This window comes from Papio anubis, chromosome 17, assembly GCF_008728515.1.
Source record: "Papio anubis isolate 15944 chromosome 17, Panubis1.0, whole genome shotgun sequence".
Lineage (NCBI taxonomy): Eukaryota > Metazoa > Chordata > Mammalia > Primates > Cercopithecidae > Papio > Papio anubis.
In genome coordinates this window covers 29,672,011-29,692,293 of record NC_044992.1, presented here as the reverse complement: position 1 = coordinate 29,692,293, position 20,283 = coordinate 29,672,011, and the positions used below count along the sequence as shown (strand labels likewise).

General features: G+C 38.8%; 1 protein-coding gene across 9 annotated transcripts in view; it reads right to left on the bottom strand.

Moving 5' to 3' along the window:
* The window catches only part of ACACA (acetyl-CoA carboxylase alpha), a 332,443-nt gene that overhangs the window by 88,273 nt on the left and 223,887 nt on the right, over positions 1 to 20,283 (bottom strand). For all 9 annotated transcript variants that reach the window (XM_031657026.1, XM_031657027.1, XM_021928272.2 and 6 more), the window contains 6 exons: positions 20,194 to 20,235; positions 18,910 to 19,125; positions 17,949 to 18,104; positions 15,103 to 15,306; positions 7,983 to 8,138; positions 5,739 to 5,885 (listed from right to left, as the gene is read on the bottom strand). In XM_031657026.1, the coding sequence (XP_031512886.1) occupies positions 5,739 to 5,885; positions 7,983 to 8,138; positions 15,103 to 15,306; positions 17,949 to 18,104; positions 18,910 to 19,125; positions 20,194 to 20,235 (921 nt within the window). The remainder of the gene's footprint in view (positions 1 to 5,738; positions 5,886 to 7,982; positions 8,139 to 15,102; positions 15,307 to 17,948; positions 18,105 to 18,909; positions 19,126 to 20,193; positions 20,236 to 20,283) is intronic.

Below are 20,283 nucleotides of genomic sequence, written 5' to 3'. Positions count from 1 at the left end.
ATTGTTTTTTTGATACTCAAATTAGAGATTCAAAGGATTTTAGTGACATGTAAGTGAGAAGCACAGTCAAAATGGTAAGATTTGTTTAAGCTGGTCAGTAGATGCAGGGGTATTTGTCGTATCACTCTGTATTTTTTTGTATGTTTAAAATAAAAAAATTAATGAGATGCTATACTTTGGGAGATACAGGATATCAGTACATTGCCAACAATTAAACAATAATTAAATATGGGTATTAGTAGGGCTGAGCAGTTCCAAAACTGAACCCCTAATCCCCACTGTCCCCACCATTTTACCCCTGAAAACATAAAGCAGGACTAAAACCAAAATACCAGTCACGATGGCAGCTAGTCTTTTTTTTTTTCTCAGCCAGAGTCTTACTCTGTCGCCCAGGCTGGAGTGCAGTGGTGCAATCTTGGCTCACTGCATCCTCCGCCTCCTGGGCTCAAGAGATTCTTGTGTTACAGGTGCCTGCTAACATGCCCAGCTAATTTAATTATATATATATAATTAAATTATATATATTTTGTAGAGATAGGGTTTCGCCATGTTGGCCAGGCTGGCCTCAAGCTCCTGGTCTCAAGTGATCCGCCAACCTTGGTCTCCCAAAGTGTTGGGATGACAGGCATGTGCCACCATGCCTGGCTGTAAGCTAGTCTTTAAACTTTAATTTACACTACTTTACTTCCTCTTCAATCATCCTCTTCCTTTAAAAAAAAAAAAAATTAGATCCCTAATGCAAGGTACAAAGGATCTTCAACCAAAGAGTTAAAATTGCAATTGCTTATTGTAGGAACACTAGATAAAGGCTACTATACCAACTGAAAAAAGGACACCAGTGAATCTGCCTCAACAAACAAGGCAATTCAAGAGGCTCATGTGAATGCTAAGCTGCTGAGAAGGAAAAACCCTGACACCTAGCGCCCATCCGGAAAAATGACGCCTTAGAGCTACCACAGTTCTTAAGAGTGATAGTGTGTATAGAGGTAACCATCAAATTGCATTCAATTTTCTTTTTTCCTTCTTTTTTTTTTTTGAGACGGAGTCTTGCTCTGTCACCAGGCTGGAGTGCAGTGGCGCGATCTTGGCTCATTGCAACCTCTGCCTCCCGGGTTCAAGCGATTCTCCTGCCTCAGCCTGCGGAGTAGCTGGGACTACAGGCGCGCATCACCACACCCAGTTAATTTTTGTATTTTTAGCAGAGACGGGGTTTCACCATGTGGGCCAGGATGGTCTCGATCTCTTGACCTCGTGATCCGCCCGCCTTAGCCTCCCAAAGTGCTGGGATTACAGGTGTAAGCCACCGCACCCGGCCCCAGTTGCATTCTATTTTCAATATACTTTCCTCCTAGAAAAACGTTTATACCAAGAATTCCAGTCTCTGAATACCAACCCTTTTTTGGGTATACATCTTGTACCTACTTACTATAACTGCTTCCAAATACAACATCGCAACATCATCTTCTCATCTCAGTTTTTCATTATGACAGGCGTGATGAGACAGGATGTTAAAAAGCTGCCCATGTTCTGATATGGTAAGAAAAACAGGGTTCTAATTTCTACTAGCACTAAAGTTATTATGGTAGTTGACTCTCTAACTGATATTTTGGCATTGCCCAATTTAGAGATTATTGGTCTAGTTTGCAGAGCTGATCAAAAGAAATAAAATAAAAGAATGCTAATAACTTATTTCAGAATAAACATAAGCATAGTCTCAAGAAGGCTAGAATTGTCTTTGTCCTACCAGGCAAAGTTAAGTTGTTCTCTGTCAAGTCCGTTACAGCCCTTGGCTTGATCTTAGCCTGAGCTTTTTAATAACAGGATTTAGTGCGAAAAGCAGCTGTACTGGATTGCGAACTGTTACTCAAAATGTCCCCACCTGCAATTATAGCTTCCACCAAAGGATCAAAACAGGTTAGTAAACTGGCAGGAAAATGAAAACAATTCCTCCAAAATTGAGAAGTGGTAAAGTAGAACTGTTAGATGGCTGCATTTCTTCTGTATCCAGGCTCAACAGCACACATTCATGTAGCTGTGTATTTACATACAGTGATGGGCATTTCTAGCATCACAGCAGCTAGAAATGAGATCAGTTTAGTCTATGTCGCAATCACATTTTCCTCAATTTTCATCTTTACTTGAAACTATTAAGAAAAATCTTGGACAACTCATCTTTGGAGCTATTTGCAAGTAACGCAGTTCACAGATTTAGTCTACATCTTTTTTATTTCTACTCTAAATTCATACTAAATGTAATGCCATTCTAATATGACAATGAGAAAAATGTGTTCTCCTATACCTTTCATCACGCATTAGGTGGTATTCCTTTAGTTACATCTTTCTTTATGGGGAAGGGACAGCTAGGAAAATAGAAAGGAGACAGTAGCTAATATCGCATCAGAAAAGCTCTTTCTCCTGCTCTAAACACAGGCATAAATGTTCAAAATGCAGGTCACATCTCTACTGAAACAGCCAGTATTCCTCCTCAAATGGCAAAGAAGTTACCTAAAACTAAATGGAACTGAATTGGTCCAAGTCCTGGTCCCATCACCTTTTTACCTATTTACTGTCCTGCAAAAAAAATTAGAAAGACTGGCCACCCATACAGTCGATGGTCTGATAAGTGCAGGTTTTCTGCCTTCGATCATGGAGAAAAGCACTTCAATTCATGGGAAAACTCTAAAGGAATCTCTCGTTTTACCCTTACTCCTTATATCCATGTGCTAGTTTTCAAACCCAGAAACTCCAATCCTTCAAGGTAATGCAATACCACCCACAATGATGACCGGGTAGAGCCGTCACTTTTGGAGAACACCACATTATGATGATTTAATGTCTACATAGCACCAATGCATTTACATTGAGCCTTGGCTCTCAGAACATTAACAGCTCAATTTTTTATTCTTTTTTAATAAAACTATTTCTCAAGGCTCTGTTCATATGCCCATTCTCTTTGGGACAGGACAGATTTGCTCCAAATCTCATCAGCATGAGCTCTTTTCATTCCCTTCACATCATTCTTGGGGTAATATGTAGAGTGCCAGGCTCATGACAAACTTGCTCTTTGGCCAAAGAAAATTAAACCGCAATAGCTGAAAGTCAACTTGCCCTGATAAAACTGGGCTCAGCATGAGGAAATATATCCTACTGACACCTCGTCACCTCTTAGGCACAACTGTCCCTCAGAGTTCTGACTGCTGAAACTCCATCCTTAGATGGGTCAGTCTCTCAGTAGACATGCTCCATTGTATGTTCAAGCTATTGGTAGCAGAGTTTGATACTAATACCCCAACCTCATTCCTGTTGTGCAGTGCCCTATAATCTAGCTAAGGCCAATGACTGACTTCACCAGCCATCCTGGGCATTAGTCACTAACTGCTCACAAAAGAACATCAGTCTCACTCCTCCCGAGCTCAAAGGCTCAGAAACAGCAAGCTAACACTCAGCCTCAATCCTAGTCAATCATTTGAAAAGAAAAATAGAACAAAGAAAATAGGCAACTAAGGAGGGAAAACTGTAGAACAAGAAGAAAGTGAGAACTGACAAAAACTCAAAATCTTTTGAACAAATACTATTCACTTTCTGGTTTCAAAACTATTAAAGCACTGGACAAAGGAAAACATATGGCTCCTATACTAGATCTACTACTACTCATAGCTATAGTCCTAGGCAACTGTTTAAGACATATCTTTTCCACTAAGGTTTGTTAGGTCTTAAAGGGGTTAAAAAAAACCTTTAATTTTTAAAAAATTCGTGTGTGTGTGTGTGTATGTGTGTGTGTGTGTGTGTGGTCTTTGGGTACAGAGGCCCGTATAATAAGACTATTTGTATTCATACTGGCAGAGTAAACACTACATGTTCATGCCCAGGCAGCTCTGTGCTTGTAATTTCAGCAAGAACAGAGCTCTGTCCCTCTGGGACTTCACTATTCCCTGAGTCTCCATTCGCTCAAACACAGAATGAGGGCAGAAAGAAAGCAGGAGAGAAAGATCATGGCAAGGGGTTTCACACAGCACTGCAGCTAGCTTTCACGTGGCCAAAAATCTCATTTTGTGTTTTAATTACATTAGTTAAAACCATTTTATTCTCAGCCCCATGTTCACAAGGGTACCTTCCATTCCTGAAGACTACACTGTTCAATGAATCAGAATTTAAGTCTAGCACAATGAAGCTTTTCTTTGCTGCTGAGGGGCTCACTAGGCAGATGCTACATACAGTGGCACAAACCTGTTTCAACTTTGTGTGCTGATGAGTATATATCTATGCTTGTGAAAATGTTTTGCATCCTCCCACCACAATCCTCTTGACTTTGCTATTTGTTGAGACTCCTACAAGTCTGATACTCTCCATCTGGTCCAATGCTTGCATCCATCTTGATACCAAATCATCTACTATTGGCATCCACTGGCATATTACTGAAATAGCCACACACCTTGTATATATAGTGAAATTTTTTTGAAAAAGATGGAATAAAATAGAAACAAACTGCTTATCATTTCCAAAGGTCTACCCAGCCTATTTACGGTGAACACACAGGTAAAGATTACTCCTTCAATGGAATGAAATCTATCTAGGGATTCTATTTAAGGTTGAAATAAAAATATCTCTCTTTTTATGTTTGTTACTGGTATTGTCATTGTTATAACTGTACATTAGGAGCACAGTTAAAATCAGAAAGAATGATAATGCATGGACAAGAGTATAGGGCAAAATATGCCTTTTTATCACTATTCATGGGTCACTCTGAGAGAAAGGATACCAAGGCTAGAAAATGCATTCTTGGGATAATTATAAAAAAATGGGTTCTTTGTTACATTCTTTTATGTTTGAACCCCTAATTCTGATTAAGCCCTTTCAAGAACACATTTATCATGCTCACAACAGCACCAGATCAAATGAATTGAGCATGGAAAAGACAATGAAAAATGCATTTATTAATATGAATCCAAATAAGAAAAAACATTAGGCAAAACTATACTTTAAATGTTTTCATTATAGAAAATCCCGGCTGGGCACAATGGTGCACACCTATAATCCCAGCACTTTGCGTGGCTGAGGCAGGCAGATTGCTTGAGCTCAGGAGCTTGAGACCAACATGGTGAAACCCCATCTCTAGAAAAAAATACAAAAATTAGCCAAGTGTAGTGGTGCACACCTGCAGTACCAGCTACTCAGGAGGCTGAGGTGAGAGGATCACTTCAGCCAGGGAAGTCAGGGCTGCAGTGAACTGAGATTGAGCCACTGCACTCCAGCCTGTGTGACAGAGTGAGACACCATCTCAATAAAAGAAAAAAGAAAAAAAGAAAATCCCCAAATTTCAGACATAGACAAAAACAGGGAAAATAATCTATTTTCATGTACCTATCACCTAGCTTCAATGATCAACTCATGACCAACCCTGTTTCATCTACACACCCACCCTCACACCTCTTTATTTAGAAGCAAATCATTGCATCTGTAAATGTTTCAGTCTGTATCTCTAAAAGAAAACAATATTCCTTTTTATTTTTTTAAAACTGAGTTCTCTGTGTTAAAACAATACTATTTTAAAAAGCAAAATCATAATACCATTATCAAACCTAGAAAATTAACAATTTCTTGATACCCAGTCAATGCTCTCTCTAATAACTCTCCGAACAAGACTACCATGCTGCAGTGCTATTTAATGAACACCTCACAGAAAGCTGGTACTAGTGGGCACAGAGATAAGAAAGGGAAGGGGCGTTTCAACTACTTGCCTCATTTCCTCCTGGAAGCCTGTTCATGTGGACCAGCTGACCTTGATCATCCAATACCAGTTCGGTGTAAGTCAGCATGTCAGAAGGCAGAGGGGGAGATGGAAGAAATGCTTGAGTGGACATAGACTCCCAGAGTTTGATCAGGGACTAGTGGAGAAAAGAAGTTTGACTAATCAGTGACAATAACTTCAATATAGACAAAAATAATTATTAAGATTCAGTCAATCTGGTTTTGCTTTCTTTTCCAAGTGTTCCGCAGAGTGTAAACATTAGACTAAATTCCCCAGCTCCCATTCTCAGTTAAAATAGATTTGTAATTATTTTTTACATGCCAAAAGTCAGGCACTTTTCCAACAAAGTCAAACTACTGAGTGATTCCAAATCAGCACCAGAGCATTAACAAACAGGAAAGACCTAACACTATCCTAGGAATACTAACATTAGAAAACTAAATAAGTAGCATCAACTCCTTAAAACAAAGAAAAAGAAAATCCTAAAGAAACTTGACAACAGCGGCCAGGCGCGGTGGCTCAAGCCTGTAATCCCAGAACTTTGGGAGGCCGAGACGGGTGGATCACGAGGTCAGGAGATCGAGACCATCCTGGCTAACATGGTGAAACCCCGTCTCTACTAAAAAATACAAAAAACTAGCCGGGCGAGGTGGCGGGCGCCTGTAGTCCCAGTTACTCGGGAGGCTGAGGCGGGAGAATGGCGTGAACCCGGGAGGCGGAGCTTGCTGTGAGCTGAGATCCGGCCACTGCACTCCAGCCTGGGCGACAGAGCGAGACTCCGTCTCAAAAAAAAAAAAAGAAACTTGACAACAAAGGAATATCCAGGAAAATGACATGACACTCAGCTAATAAAAAGAAAATCCAAGAAGGCCAGAATGAAGTTTCTACTAGAAATTCCAGGGAAGAAACCTCTTTCTAATATTATTCATAGCTGTAGGACCATACACAGGAATTAGCTCACTAGATGTGTGTGACTATTTGTAAATGTGCAGATCAATTCTGCTCAATTTTGAAAAAAACAGACATACCTATTCATTTAAAAAATATTATGATTTCTATTCCCAACTTCCTATAAATAAATCCCTCGTGAAGTGGGAGCTAGTTCAGCTCTTTCTTTGCTTGCCTCAAAGCAACATTTGAAGCCCAAATGACTCATATATACCTATGTGTCCTAATCACTGTATTTATGCCTATTATATAGGAAGAATTACTTAGAATGTGATTTATATTATATTTATATAGAATGTGATTTATATTATATTTATAGCACTGGCATTGGGAAACAGAATTAACACTCAGCTTTTAGGCTAGCAATGCTATAAAAGGGAAATACCAAATGAAAGTATCTTTCAGGAGACAGAACTTGTAAACAAATAGTTGCATAGAGGTAATCTCTTGTATTTGTGAATAACACAGAAATTCTACATAGACTGTTTACTAAGGCCACATATATACTCTACTAAAATTCAAATGTGGTAATACTGGTAGTATTGACTAGGGAACTTGGAAAAATCCTATATTCATAGATTTTTTTAAAAACGACAAATTCAGTATTCTTTTGATACCTTATTCTTTATTGGCTGCATTTTCTACTGGTGATATACTTTTCTTGCCTTCTATTGATAGAAGAAAAATGTGTGGCATAGAGATGATTCACCATACAGACTGAAGGAATTTATTTTCATATAGAGGTTGAGATTCATAATGTTGTATTTTCTCATGCTAGTTTTCATTCAGCTATAATAAATCTCCCACAAAAAACTTATACTCTAAACTGTGTACCATGAACTCTATATCCATTTGTCTATGCTATCTATATTGATTCTCATCATATTAATCTAGGCTATCAACTAGGAACCAGGGTTATCTTGGAAAATGAGAACTAAAGTACCAGATCTCTTTTTTAATATCCATAATTTGAATATAGACTTAGGAAATACACATATAACTCTTCACACAAGTCACTGTAAACTATCACCACAGGCAAATAATCTTAGTTTACTCTCTCCTACTCAATAGAGACTTCTATTCTCACCATTTCTCTCATTAATTCATAAATAACCATCCAATATCTGGCAGTCACCAACCCTCAAATGAAACAGAAATGAAAACAGTGTCAAGATATTTCTTGCCCTTTGTGGAGTGCCCCATTCTAGCCAAAACTGCATCTGATGGAAATTCAGGGAAACCCTGCCCCTTAGAACATGTCAGACCCTCCGGTTAGGCATCTTACCTGCCGAAACATCTCTGGGATATCATATATGTATGTTGTCCCTAAGGATTGTGCCTGGAACCTCTTTGATTGCAGCAGGTCTTTGGTCACATAAGGAGTATTGATTAACATTCCATGCAGTGGTCCCTGTTTGTCTCCATATGCCTGAAACATGATCTGCAAGAAAAAAAAAAAAAAAAGAAGGCATGGGGAGTTAAGAGACAGAAAAAAAATCAGAGAACTGCCTAGAGGGGCTTTTTTGCACAAATGCTATCTATTCGAAAACATTTTTGGTAGGTTGAGTAGCTGAGCTATACCTCTTAACATCGGGTACTTGGTGGTCTCACCTCTCCACAGATTAACCAACTCCAAAAATATATATATATAACCAGCCATACACCATAACTGCTCTCACTTTTAGATTAGTTGAAATAAACAACAAAGCAGGCCAGGTGCGGTGGCTCACACCAGTAATCCCAGCACTTTGGGAGGCCAAGGCGGGCAGATCACGAGGTCAGGAGATCGAGACCATCTGGCTAACACGGTGAAACCCCGTCTCTACTAAAAATACAAAAAAATTAGCCGGGCGAGGTGGCGGGCGCCTGTAGTCCCAGCTACTCAGGAGGCTGAGGCAGGAGAATGGCGTGAACCTGGGAGGCGGAGCTTGCAGTGAGCCGAGATCACGCCACTGCACTGCAGCCTGGGTGACAGAGCAGAGCAAGACTCCATATCCAAAAAGGAAAAAAAAAAAGAAGAAATAAACAAGAAAGCACGGTGCACATTTCATATCTCAAAGACAGACTGACCATGCTAGCCATCTAAAGTGAGTTGAATGTCATATACTCAGAAATGAAGTACATCAACTAACTAGTCTGAGCAGCCCTAGTATTGAAGTTGAAGAACAGCTATGCAGTAAATTCTCTTCTTTCCCCAATGGCAGAAGGCCAGATCAAGACTCTACTATATCATCTTTGCTTTAGTCCTTTAGTCCACTTGATTAGATGGTACTTCATAAGTATTACTATCTATGCAAAGGCTTCAAAGATTTCTGCTAGAAGTGGATTTCATCCATCCATCTAGATAGTTAATTCTTGTTAGCCCATGAGACATAGCCTCATATTTTACATACAGTAAAATAACTATATTATATTAAATTATGTATATTAAAAAACATATACATATATATACGTATTTACTTCTCCTCAAGATACTGTCTACAACTAGTGAATAGCTCCTGCAATACCTATATTGTCACATAATGAAATCACTACACTGGTTTTTAATCATTTTAACTCAAATATTTCTAGAGGAGTGCTTCATACTCCATATATTTAGATAGTTTTATTTGCTTATGAATATTTATAAGGGATGCCATTATTTCAATTCAATTAATATTTATTGAGTGCCCAGAGGTTGTATAACACTAAACTAGGCACTTTATGCATGGATACATAAAATATAAATTTCCAATGCAGTGAATACAAATGGAGATTGGGATGTAAGGGTATGTGTATACCTACATATCTATTCAGACCTACAAAATAAGCACAAGTCTACCATTAATGAATAGATTTGTGAACCTGATATATATGCACAGGAATAGAATTAAGTACTTTCCTAAATCCTGGGTACAGTTCATCTGTAAATCCTTAGCCCCTTAGCTCAGAGGAATGAGTGTTCTGCTAATTTGTCAATCAGGTCCTATTATGAGGAAAACATGTCTCAGGCTGCTTTAAAGGCCCAGAGACTGGAGCTCCCAGTCCCCTTCCATAAGGTCAATAGGAAAAGTCACCCTGGTGGAAGCAGAATTAGTAATGTCTTAGGAATGTCAGAGTAAAAGCAATAATGTTTTAAGAGATTCAAAGTGTTAAGTAAGGCAAGGGTACAATATGAGAAAACTGTACTCAGCAGGTAAGCTGAATCAAACTAAGAAAATGGGGTAAACGCAGCAGCTTCCTAGAACTACATTTCTTGTCTGTTAAGAGAGACAAGACCTGTAGGTATAGGGTTTGAGGCTCAGTTTGGCCAAGTTTTGGGATGAAGACACGCTGGTCATAGTTAAGCAACATAATCGTGCACTGAGGAAGGGGACTGGAGAAAACAATCTAGGTACATATGTATATTGCTGGCAGAAATTTAAATGGTACAAACATTTTGGCAGTTTGTCAATTTCTTATAAAGTTAAGCATATACTTACTGTGTCCCAGCAATTACACTTTTACGTATTTACCCAAGAGAAATAAAAATATATCTATACAAATATTTGTAAATGAATGCTCACAGCAGCTTTATTACTACTAATAGCTCAAACTAGGAAATAAAACCCCAAATGTCCATCAACAGGTTATCTTGGAAAATAAGAAAATGAGAACTAGAGGGCTGGGCGTGGTAGCTCACGCCTTTAATCCCAGCACTTTGGGAGGCCGAGGCAGGTGGATCACGAAGTCAGGAGATCTAGACCATCCTGGCTAACACAGTGAAACCCTGTCTCTACTAAAAATTTAAAAAAAAAAAAATAGCCGGGCATGGTGGCGGGCGCCTGTAGTCCCAGCTACTCAGGAGGCTGAGGCAGGAGAATGGTGTGAACCCGGGAGGTGGAGGTTGCAGTGAGCTGAGATCGTGATCATGCCACTGCACTCCAGCCTGGGTGACAGAGCAAGACTCCATCTCAAAAAAAAAAAAGAAAAGAAAAGAAAAGAAAAGAAAATGAGAATTAGAGTTTCAGTCCTTTTTTATTTTTTTATGGTTTTTTTTGAGACGGAGTTTTGCTCTTGTTGCCCAGGCTGGAGTGCAATGGTGTGATCTCGGCTCACCACAACCTCCGCCTCCTGGGTTCAAGCGATTCTCCTACCTCAGCCTCCCGAGTAGCTGGGATTACAGGCATGCGCCACCATGCCCAGCTAATTTTGTATTTTTAGTAGAGATGGGGTTTCTCCATATTGGTCAGGCTGGTCTCAAACTCCCAACCTCAGCTGCTGGGATTACAGGTGTGAGCCACCACACACGGTCAGTCTTTTTTAGTATCAATAATTTGAATATGGACTTAGGAAATATACATGTAACTCCTCACACAAATCATTGTAAACTATCATCACAGGCATGTGGTCTTAGTTTATGCTCTCCTACTCAATAGAGACTTCTATTCTCATAATTCCTCCCACTAATTCATACAGAACCATCTAATATCTGAGTTGGCAGTCACCAATCCCCAAATGAAATAGAAATGAAAATGGTGTCAAGATATTGCCTGCCCTATGGGGGTGCCCCTTGCTAGTCAAAGCTATATCTGATGGAAACTCTGGAAAGCCTTGTTTCCTTGGAACATGTCAGAGCTCCCAGTTAGTCACCTTACCTGCCAAAACATATCTGTGAATATAAACATTTTGATAAATGAATGTAAAAATTTCGATAAATCCATAAAATGGGGCTGGGTATGGCAGCTCATACCTGTAATCCCAGCACTTTGGGAGGCCAAGGTGGGAGGATCCCATGAACCCAGGAGTTCGAGACAAGCCTGGGCAACATTGTGGGACCCTATCTGTACAAAAAATTTAAAAACTGGCTGGGCATGGTGGTACACACCCTCAGTCCCAGTTACCTGGAAGGCTGAGGTGGGAGGACTGCTTCAGCCCAGGAGGTTGAGGCTGTGGTGAGCTATGATTACAATACTGCACTCTAGCCTGGGCAAGATAGTGAGACTCAAAAGATAGTGAGTCTCAAAAAAAAAAAAAAAATTCCATGAAACGGAATACTATTCAAAAATGAAAAGGAACATATATGCATAATCTATGTAACATGGCTGAACCTCAAAAATATTACGCTGAGTAAAATAAGCTAGACACAAACTAGTACACATTGTTTAAATTCTAGGACGGGCAAAACTCATCTATAGTGACAGAAAGCAGATCAGTGGTTGCTGCCTAAGGCCAGGGTTGGTGCTTCTACCTTTGACTGCAAAGGGGAATAAGAGAACTTTCTGCAGTGATGAGATGTTATCTACCATGACTGTGATAGTACTTACATGGTGTATACATTTGACAGAATGAATCGAACTGCACACACAAAAGGAGTCCATTTCTTTATATGTAAATTGCGCCTCAATAAAGGCGTTATTTATTATTTTTAGAGGCAGTGTCTCACTCTCTCGCCCAGGCTGGAGTGTGGTGTCACGATCATAGCTCATTGCAGCCTCAAACTCCTGGGCCCAAGTGATCTTTCTGCCTCAGCCTACTGAGTAGTTGGTACTACAGGTGCATGCCACCATGCCTGGCTAATTTTTTTTTTTTTTTTTTTTGGTAGAGACAGGGTCTTGCCTTGTTGTGCTGGCTACTGTCGGATTCCTGGGCTCATGTGATCCTTCCACCTTGGACTCCCAAAGTGCTGGGATTACAGGCATGAGCCACTATGCCCAGCCCAAAGATGATTTTAAAATGTTATTTGTCCTTTTTTTTTTTGAGATGGATTCTTGCTGCATTGCCCAGGCTAGAGTGCAGTGGCATGATCTCGGCTCACTACAACCTCCGAACCCTGGGTTCAAGCAATTCTCCTGTCTAAGCCTCCTGAGTAGCTGGGACTACAGGCCCCTGCCACCACGCCCAGCTAATTTTTGTATTTTTAGTAGAGATGGGCTTTCACCTTGTTGGTCAGGCTGGTCTCAAACTCCTGACCTCAGGTGATCCACCCGCCTCGGCCTCCCAAAGTGCTGGGATTACAGGCATGAGTCACTGCACCCAGCCTAAAATGTTATTTTTCTCTTACACTGCACATTGGAAATCAATTCACTTATGCAATGGATTACCCAAATCTCTTCTCCCCATTATGACTGCCTGACATCAGTGTTCATTACAGCCTATAGCACAAAGACTGTACAAGGAAAATGAAACAAAATAAAACTCAAGCTAATCAACCTTGTTCCTTACTGGCAGATGAATAAACGATGTGCTAGGGCAAGAGGCTGATATGTAATAGGAGTTCCTGAATACTCAACTATCTATGTTAGTTCCATTTTCTACTATAATGAACACAGTAACTAAAAACTGGTAAAGTATATGTTTTAGAAGTTCGTGAAAATATGTACACATTTTATATATCACACAACTTTCACCAGAAGCCATCAAAAAGATTTCAGAAAATGATTTCTGACCCATAGTCTGCTCCCTTAGAACCGTGTACTTATTTATAATAGCACATATTTGCCACAGAGAAACAAATCATTTGTCTTCTTCCATTGTGATGTAAATTTCTTGAGTACAGTTTGCTTTTTGTCTTTATATGCATAGTGCCTGACATACTATAAGTAGTCAATCAATATTAAATTAAAAAACAAATGAATGAATAACAGACATGGTTCTGTATTAAATTCATACAATGATTCATTAAAGAAAGGGAAAAACAGTTTGACAATAAGCACCATGTAGGCATTAGGAGCACCAGAACTGGGTTGGAGGCTGCTCCTTTTGTCAGTTTCCACCTCTAGCCACAGGCTCAAAAGTTAGTTCCCATGTGGCAGTGGCTCCTGAACTCTCTTAAGTGAAGAGCCTGCAGACCGCTTCCTTCAGGGCTTTTAAAATATGCAGGACGCTAGGTAAAAGGGGTTCTCCTTCAGGCTGAAGGTGGTTTGTTCATTCTTTCAGATGCTTATTGTGTGCTTATTTTGTACCATGTGTAATACTAAACCCCGATTGAAGGCATCTGTGCCTTTCATGTTCCTGTGTCACCATTAGCTAGCATGAGGGAAATCTCAGAGTTTCCTAATAAAGGAAAGGAAAAAAAAAAAAAAAAGTAGTTATGAAGAACAAACATATTTATCAAAAACATTAAAATCTCAAGTGGCCATCTTACTTTTCACAAGAATAGACCTGCCTTGAAGCTATTGTAGAAGTTAATTAAAAACATCCCTATCCATCGAAAGCTTTGACTGAAAATGTCTTTAAAGTTGTACTAAAAAACATCAAATACAGCAAAAAATATTGAATACTCTCTCTTGGTCACCACTCACGCTCTTGCGCACTCTTTCTCTGTGTTTTTAACTGCTGACTTCTCATAGGATAGATTTCTCTAGCCACCTCACTGGGAATCAAAGCACAAAATGAAAGGTCATTCTGACAACTGTCCAAACTGAGATTTTTAAAAATTCACCTTCAAAAGATTGAAAAATATATTTTCCTGACTCTATTCCTGGATTTAAAAGGATATAGATAAAAACAAGAGACACATAATCTCTCCCTGGCACCCAAAGCATGGAATAGACTGAAACTCTTGTTTATGTATACTGGATCATGTTCATCTTTTAATCAGAAGAAATGCAATTCTTGAATTCACGTCAAAGCCATAAAATAATATCCTAGCTCTTCAAAAATGTGAACAATGGTGAACCAACCTAATTTCAGTATCATAGTAATGAGCCCAAATATTTAGAATCCGATGTAGTAAAAAAGATTAAAAGGGAATTGTCTGTTTCACAGAATTAGTGTACTGACTCACTTTCTATTTTTACATCCTCAACTTTCCTACCTGAAAATGGGTTTAAATTTGCCACTTTGTTCTTGTATAATATATGACACCCTGAAATCTTTGAAGGAAAGGAAACAACATAATAGATAACACAATAAATATGATAAAAACAGAAACAGAACACAATAGATAAATATGATAGTCACTGATGATGGTAGGGCTCACGCCACTATACTATGTTGAAATTTTCCTTCTTTAGCATAGAAGTTGGCGACGTAATCCAACAATTCTCTTTTCCTCACTTGCCAATGAGTAGTTTAATTATGGTGAAAACAGAAAGGATGTATCTGACCAGAGATTAGATTGCTGAAATAACCCACGAGCCCTCTTAAAAAAAGAGCCCTAAACTGCAGAATAACCTCTGGAGTCAGGTTCACTTGGCATCTGTTAGTGCTCACCAATACACGACAAATGGTTAACGGTTTTATAACAGCCATGATAGAGAACATAGGCACATGTTTAAAAGGCAGATTAAGTTTTTCAAATTCATACAATCATTTAATCTCTTGGGGATAACCCCACCAGGTGAACCAATGGGATTTGTGAGTTTGGGTCTTCTATAACAAGGACGAGTATCTTATCTGTAGGACCAAATCGAAACTCTGAGGAGCCTGTTTGAGTATTGTACCTGTGCTGTCCTGGAGTCAGTCACTTCCTTGTATAGGCTGATATCCAAGTAATAGCCAGACTCGTTTGTCAGGAAGAGGCGGATGGGAATTGCTTTTCCAGTTGGCGTCAGGCGAATGTTGATTTTCAGTTCTGCCTGGAGGACGCGCAATTTCCACAGGCGACTTCCATACCGCATTACCATGCTCCGCACAGATTCCTCAATCTGACACAGACACATTACCAAGCACAAAACTTAAAAATCTTGTAACTAAGACCTGTTTCAGGTCTGCCCATATTTGAGATAGAAAGGCTAAAAAAAAAAAAGAGGTTGGTTTATGGAGATGCACACCTTACAAAAAGTGGTCAGTTTCTCCCCAAATCTATTCTTTCTTGGAACAAGTCAGGGACAATTTCATGCTGGCCTGGCATTAGAGTGGTTTTCTCTGGATAACACCACCCAAATCTCTGCAACTCCTTACCCTTTCCCAATTATATTCATATTCTACATCAAAGATCTGCAATATCTAAAATTACAAGCCACGGGATTTAAGAGGAAGCCCAAAATAAGAATAAAATCTCGAGTTAAATAGCTATTAAGTAGCATTTATATGCATGGTAACTATGTTTCATTGCACTTACAGGACTTTAAATCAACATAGCAATTACCACCATGAGCTTTTTTCCATACAATTTTATTAAACTTTATAATATATGTCTCTTGGTAAATTGCACAAATTAAAGAAAGGCAATTTGTAGGTGGTGCTAGAACATTCTCTCTCAACAGAGCTCTGAAGCTTGGCCACTGCTAAGTCCATCTAGGATTTAAGAAGATGGGGCAGATGTTCCCACGTTTCCCTAAGTTTATACCAAGGCAGCTTAATGCTCTTAGTTTTTAGAGGTAGGACAGTTATTTTAACTAAATGGCCTTAGACATGATTTCTTGTTATTTACATACTAAAGCAAAACATTTTTTCCCCCAACATGGCTGCACAGAACATAATGCAGCTAGAACATGTTATTTGAAATTAATGTTTCCTTAAATGAAGTATCTTTCTAAAATGCTTCCTCAACTTCTTAGAAAATCTTAAGAATATCTTACATTCCCTTTCTCTTGTGGTTCTTTAGTAGTATGTGCCACCCTTGCAGTTTGTTTCTGCACCACAGAATTTTAAGTTAGAATGAATTTCAGGGAGTTAACCTCTCTATTATCACACTTAATTGCTAACCAAGAGAAATTTATCCATTCTTTTCTTGAGGAAACAAAAGCCAATAATCTTTATGTACAGAAAATTGGCAGCTATCTATCATTAGAAAAGCAGAGTGTATATGGGTGGTTAGAATGAAAGCTGAGGCTGATCTGAAAAACTCAGAAAAAAAGGTAAGCCAAATCTAAAAAAATACAGCTGTACAGTGTCCATGCCACGTTTTAAGTCTCCCAGCTTATTAGTCCCAGAATGCTTAGGAGAAGTTTTGCTTAAACTAGATGATGCAATTTGAGTCAAAAGAGTAGCCCTGTCCTTGGCTTTCCTTACAGACAAAAGCAACCCATCATTAGCTTGGAATTTTGAAGGGAAAAAAGGTAGAAAACTACTTCTCAGATCTCAGATACTAAGTTCAAGAAGCAAAAGTCTACCAGGCATGATGACTTATGCCTGTAATCCCAACACTTTGGGAGTCTGAGGCAGGAGGATCACTTGAGGCCAGGAGTTCAAGACTAGCCTGGGCAACATAGCAAGACCCTGTCTCTATAAGAAAAAAAGAAGGGAAAAAAAAAAAAAAAGCAGCAGCAGCAGCAAAAATTCATGCCTACAGTTGATCTTGAAAAAGGGAGATACTGGTTCTCCTATCCAAATTCCACAGTATCATGATAGAAAGAGTTAGAAGGGGCCAGGCATGGTGGCTCATGCCTGTAATCCCAGCACTTTGGGAGGCTGAGGCAGGCGGATCACGTGAGGTCAGGAGTTGGAGACCAGCCTAACTAATATGGTGAAACCCCGTTTCTACTAAAAATACAAAAATTAGCCGGGCATGGTGGCACACGCCTGTAGTCCCTGCTACTCGGGGAGGCTGAAGCATGAGAGTCTCTTGAACCTGGGAGGTGGAGGCTGCAGCGAGCTGAGATGGTACCACTGCTCCAGCCTGGGCGACAGAGCAAGACTCTGTCTCAAAAAAAAAAAAAAAAAAAAAGAAAGAAAGCATCAGAGGGAGCAGAAACAGAGAGCAGCTTGTCTTTATTACACCAGGGATAAAAGGTCAAGTACAAAATCACCTTGTTTTTCTTCCTTAAATTATATACAATGCATTTTAGAATAGACCCTCAGGGAAGAAAATATACATAATACATGTGAAATTCCTTATCAGCCAAATCCTCTCCCTGTGGAAAAACACTAGAGAGAGATAGGTTAGACACTTTGAGAAGGTACATTATCTCACTAAGGCCACCAGGTAATTAATATTTAGTGCACAGAAGCAGTAATTTAGCCAAAATGCTTAGTAACAGTAAAATTAATAATTCCAGATGAGAAATAGTAGGGAATAATACAAAACAGGACCACTATTATAGCAAATATCATAAAACAGGTACCAACAAATGAAAAGGTTTTCATGTTTTTGTACTGCTTATAAGTGACCAGCAAGCTAACACCATACCACCTTCAGCATTGAGAACTGTTTTCTTAATGGCTATATCAAATGTTTGACATTGTCCCAGAAACTCAATCTTATAAACATTCTATAAACTTTACAGATTAAGGGCTCAACAGCCTGAACAAGCGTACCTGTTTCCAAGTCCAAGTGAGATAAATATGAATGAACTTCTGTGCTTATGCTTGCTAGTGCTGGGAGAGAAGCTAAGGAGAAATGTACCTTTGATGGGTCCATGATAACCGTGGGCACAAAGTTGAGGAAGATGTGGTTACAGTCAGTGCGGACATTTGTATTGTTAAAAGCAACTTCCAACTCATCCATGGCTTCCAGGAGTAGCCGCTCCCCTTCATTTTGCAGATATTCAAAAGAAGCTTCCTACACAGGAAGAAAATAATCAACATTAGTGTATTTTAAGAGGCAATAAAGAAATGGCTATTATAATCACTTAAGTGGCAGTATGTCATGAATCATAAGGCATCTGGTGAAGACACGATCTTTCTCCCTAGAGTCAGTCCAGTAACCACAGGGAGAAGGGGCAGGCAAGGGTCAGATAAAGAGTCCATGTCAGCCCTTTCTCCTTACTCTTAGTGTATCATTTCCTTCTAAGAGGTAGAAATGCTGGGCATCCCCATAGCTGTAAGTTCAATAGGATGATATTTCACATATGCCAAACAGAGCTATTTGGAAAGGAAAAGCTGAAGAAAGGGTACAGCTTTGGGATATAATAATAATGAACACATCAGGAAGTGCCTTGCTATATGCAGACACTATCCATACCTCTAGACAGGTGTACAATGGGATCGCCTCTTTCCTAACTTATCTCCTTATGCTCTATCATCACCCAATTCTTCCTGTGATTTTTCTGTTTGTATGCTTTTTCTTTTCTTGAGTGCTATTATGCTTCTGCTACTAAGAAAAATCAAATTAAAGTGGAAAAAGAGCCTTCATTTTTAATTTTTTTTCAGATACACTTTCTGCTTTGTACAAAAAAAAGCCTTTATTATATGAAATATTTACTTTTGTAAACATTGAAAGAGAACAAGAACCTTGACTCAAAAAATGAAAACCTGATTTTTTTTTATGCTCTCTCTCAGCAGAAGCATAAAACTTGATTTTGAATCATACATATTACTCTGTTCCTTCCCTCAGGGATGACATCCCATTAAAGTACAGCACCCACCTTGGTGACCAGATCAGAATGCCTGATGATTGCACGAACAAAGAACCTGTAGTCTGTCACTTCTGTGCCCACTTCCACCTTGGCTGCCCCGAGATACAGGTGCATCTTGTGATTAGCACATGGAATGGCAGTGAGGTCAAAATTTCTCATCCGGTTCAGCTCTAACTGGAAAGCCAGAGCAGGCTCCAGATGACGATAGATACGATCCTCCTCAAACTGAGTACAAGAATCAGAGAAAAAACAGCTCACAAGAGGCAGTTACAACACTATACTATGAATGTGAATGTAAAAGAGATGCCTGAAAATAGAAACATAAGCTATGATGTGCTAATAAGCAACAAAAATGAACTATGTTCAAGGCTAATGCTATAGCTTACATAAGATTAGGCACTAAAGTACCTATTATATACGTACTTTATAGGATGATACTCCTAAACTTTCATCATTCATGCTTTTACAAGTAGTGATGATATGCATTAAAAACTAACCAAAAAACCTCAGTTTCCTTAGAACTCCTGCAGCATTTAATGTCTTTATATAATTCATTTTTATATTAATTACAGACTGCTTCACATTAATATCTACTTCACATGCCAATATTTTGTGCTTACCCAACTAATCTAAAAGTTTTCTCACTTATGATAAGTACAAATGACATAATAAATACTCAACAAACAAACATCATACAATTTTTTAATTAAAGAGATATTTGGCTTTGGAACACTGTATCCATAGATATATAATTACTTATAAATGTTTTTTCAAAGTTGTACTAGTATATAACTTTACTGTATTTACTGTATATGTACTGTACGTTTCAGTGAAACTAAATTATTTCTCTGGAATACATGTCAATTGAGCGAATGGAGAGAGACAGTCAAAAATATAAGCCGGTAACAGGAAGAAAGCAACATGGTCTGAAGTTTTGTATTTTAAAATTGAAAAACAAATGCACATAAACTAGAGTTGAGTATCAGTGAACTATTTGTAGATAACAAGAATGGTCCTTTAACATCACATCATTAGGATTATTCTACAGAACAAGGATGATTTGGAAAGGTATCACCTTCATTGAGTAGCTCAATACATTTGGTTGTGTCCTAAGCTAAACTCTTTCAGAAAGGAATCGGTTTTAGTTCTAAGACACATGTAAGGCAACAGGAAGCACAAGTTCAATAAGAGAAAAAAGAATGGCAAGAAGAACATATAGCAAAGATAAGTCACTCTTGGGCTTTTAAGAAAAAGTAATTTTTTTTTTTTAATAGGAAAGAAATCAATCCTTACCTTATCCCTTGCTCGGAATGTAAAAAATTTAGGGAATTCTCTCTGTATTAAAGAAGAGGGAAAATGTGTCAGAAGTTCATAGACATGGCT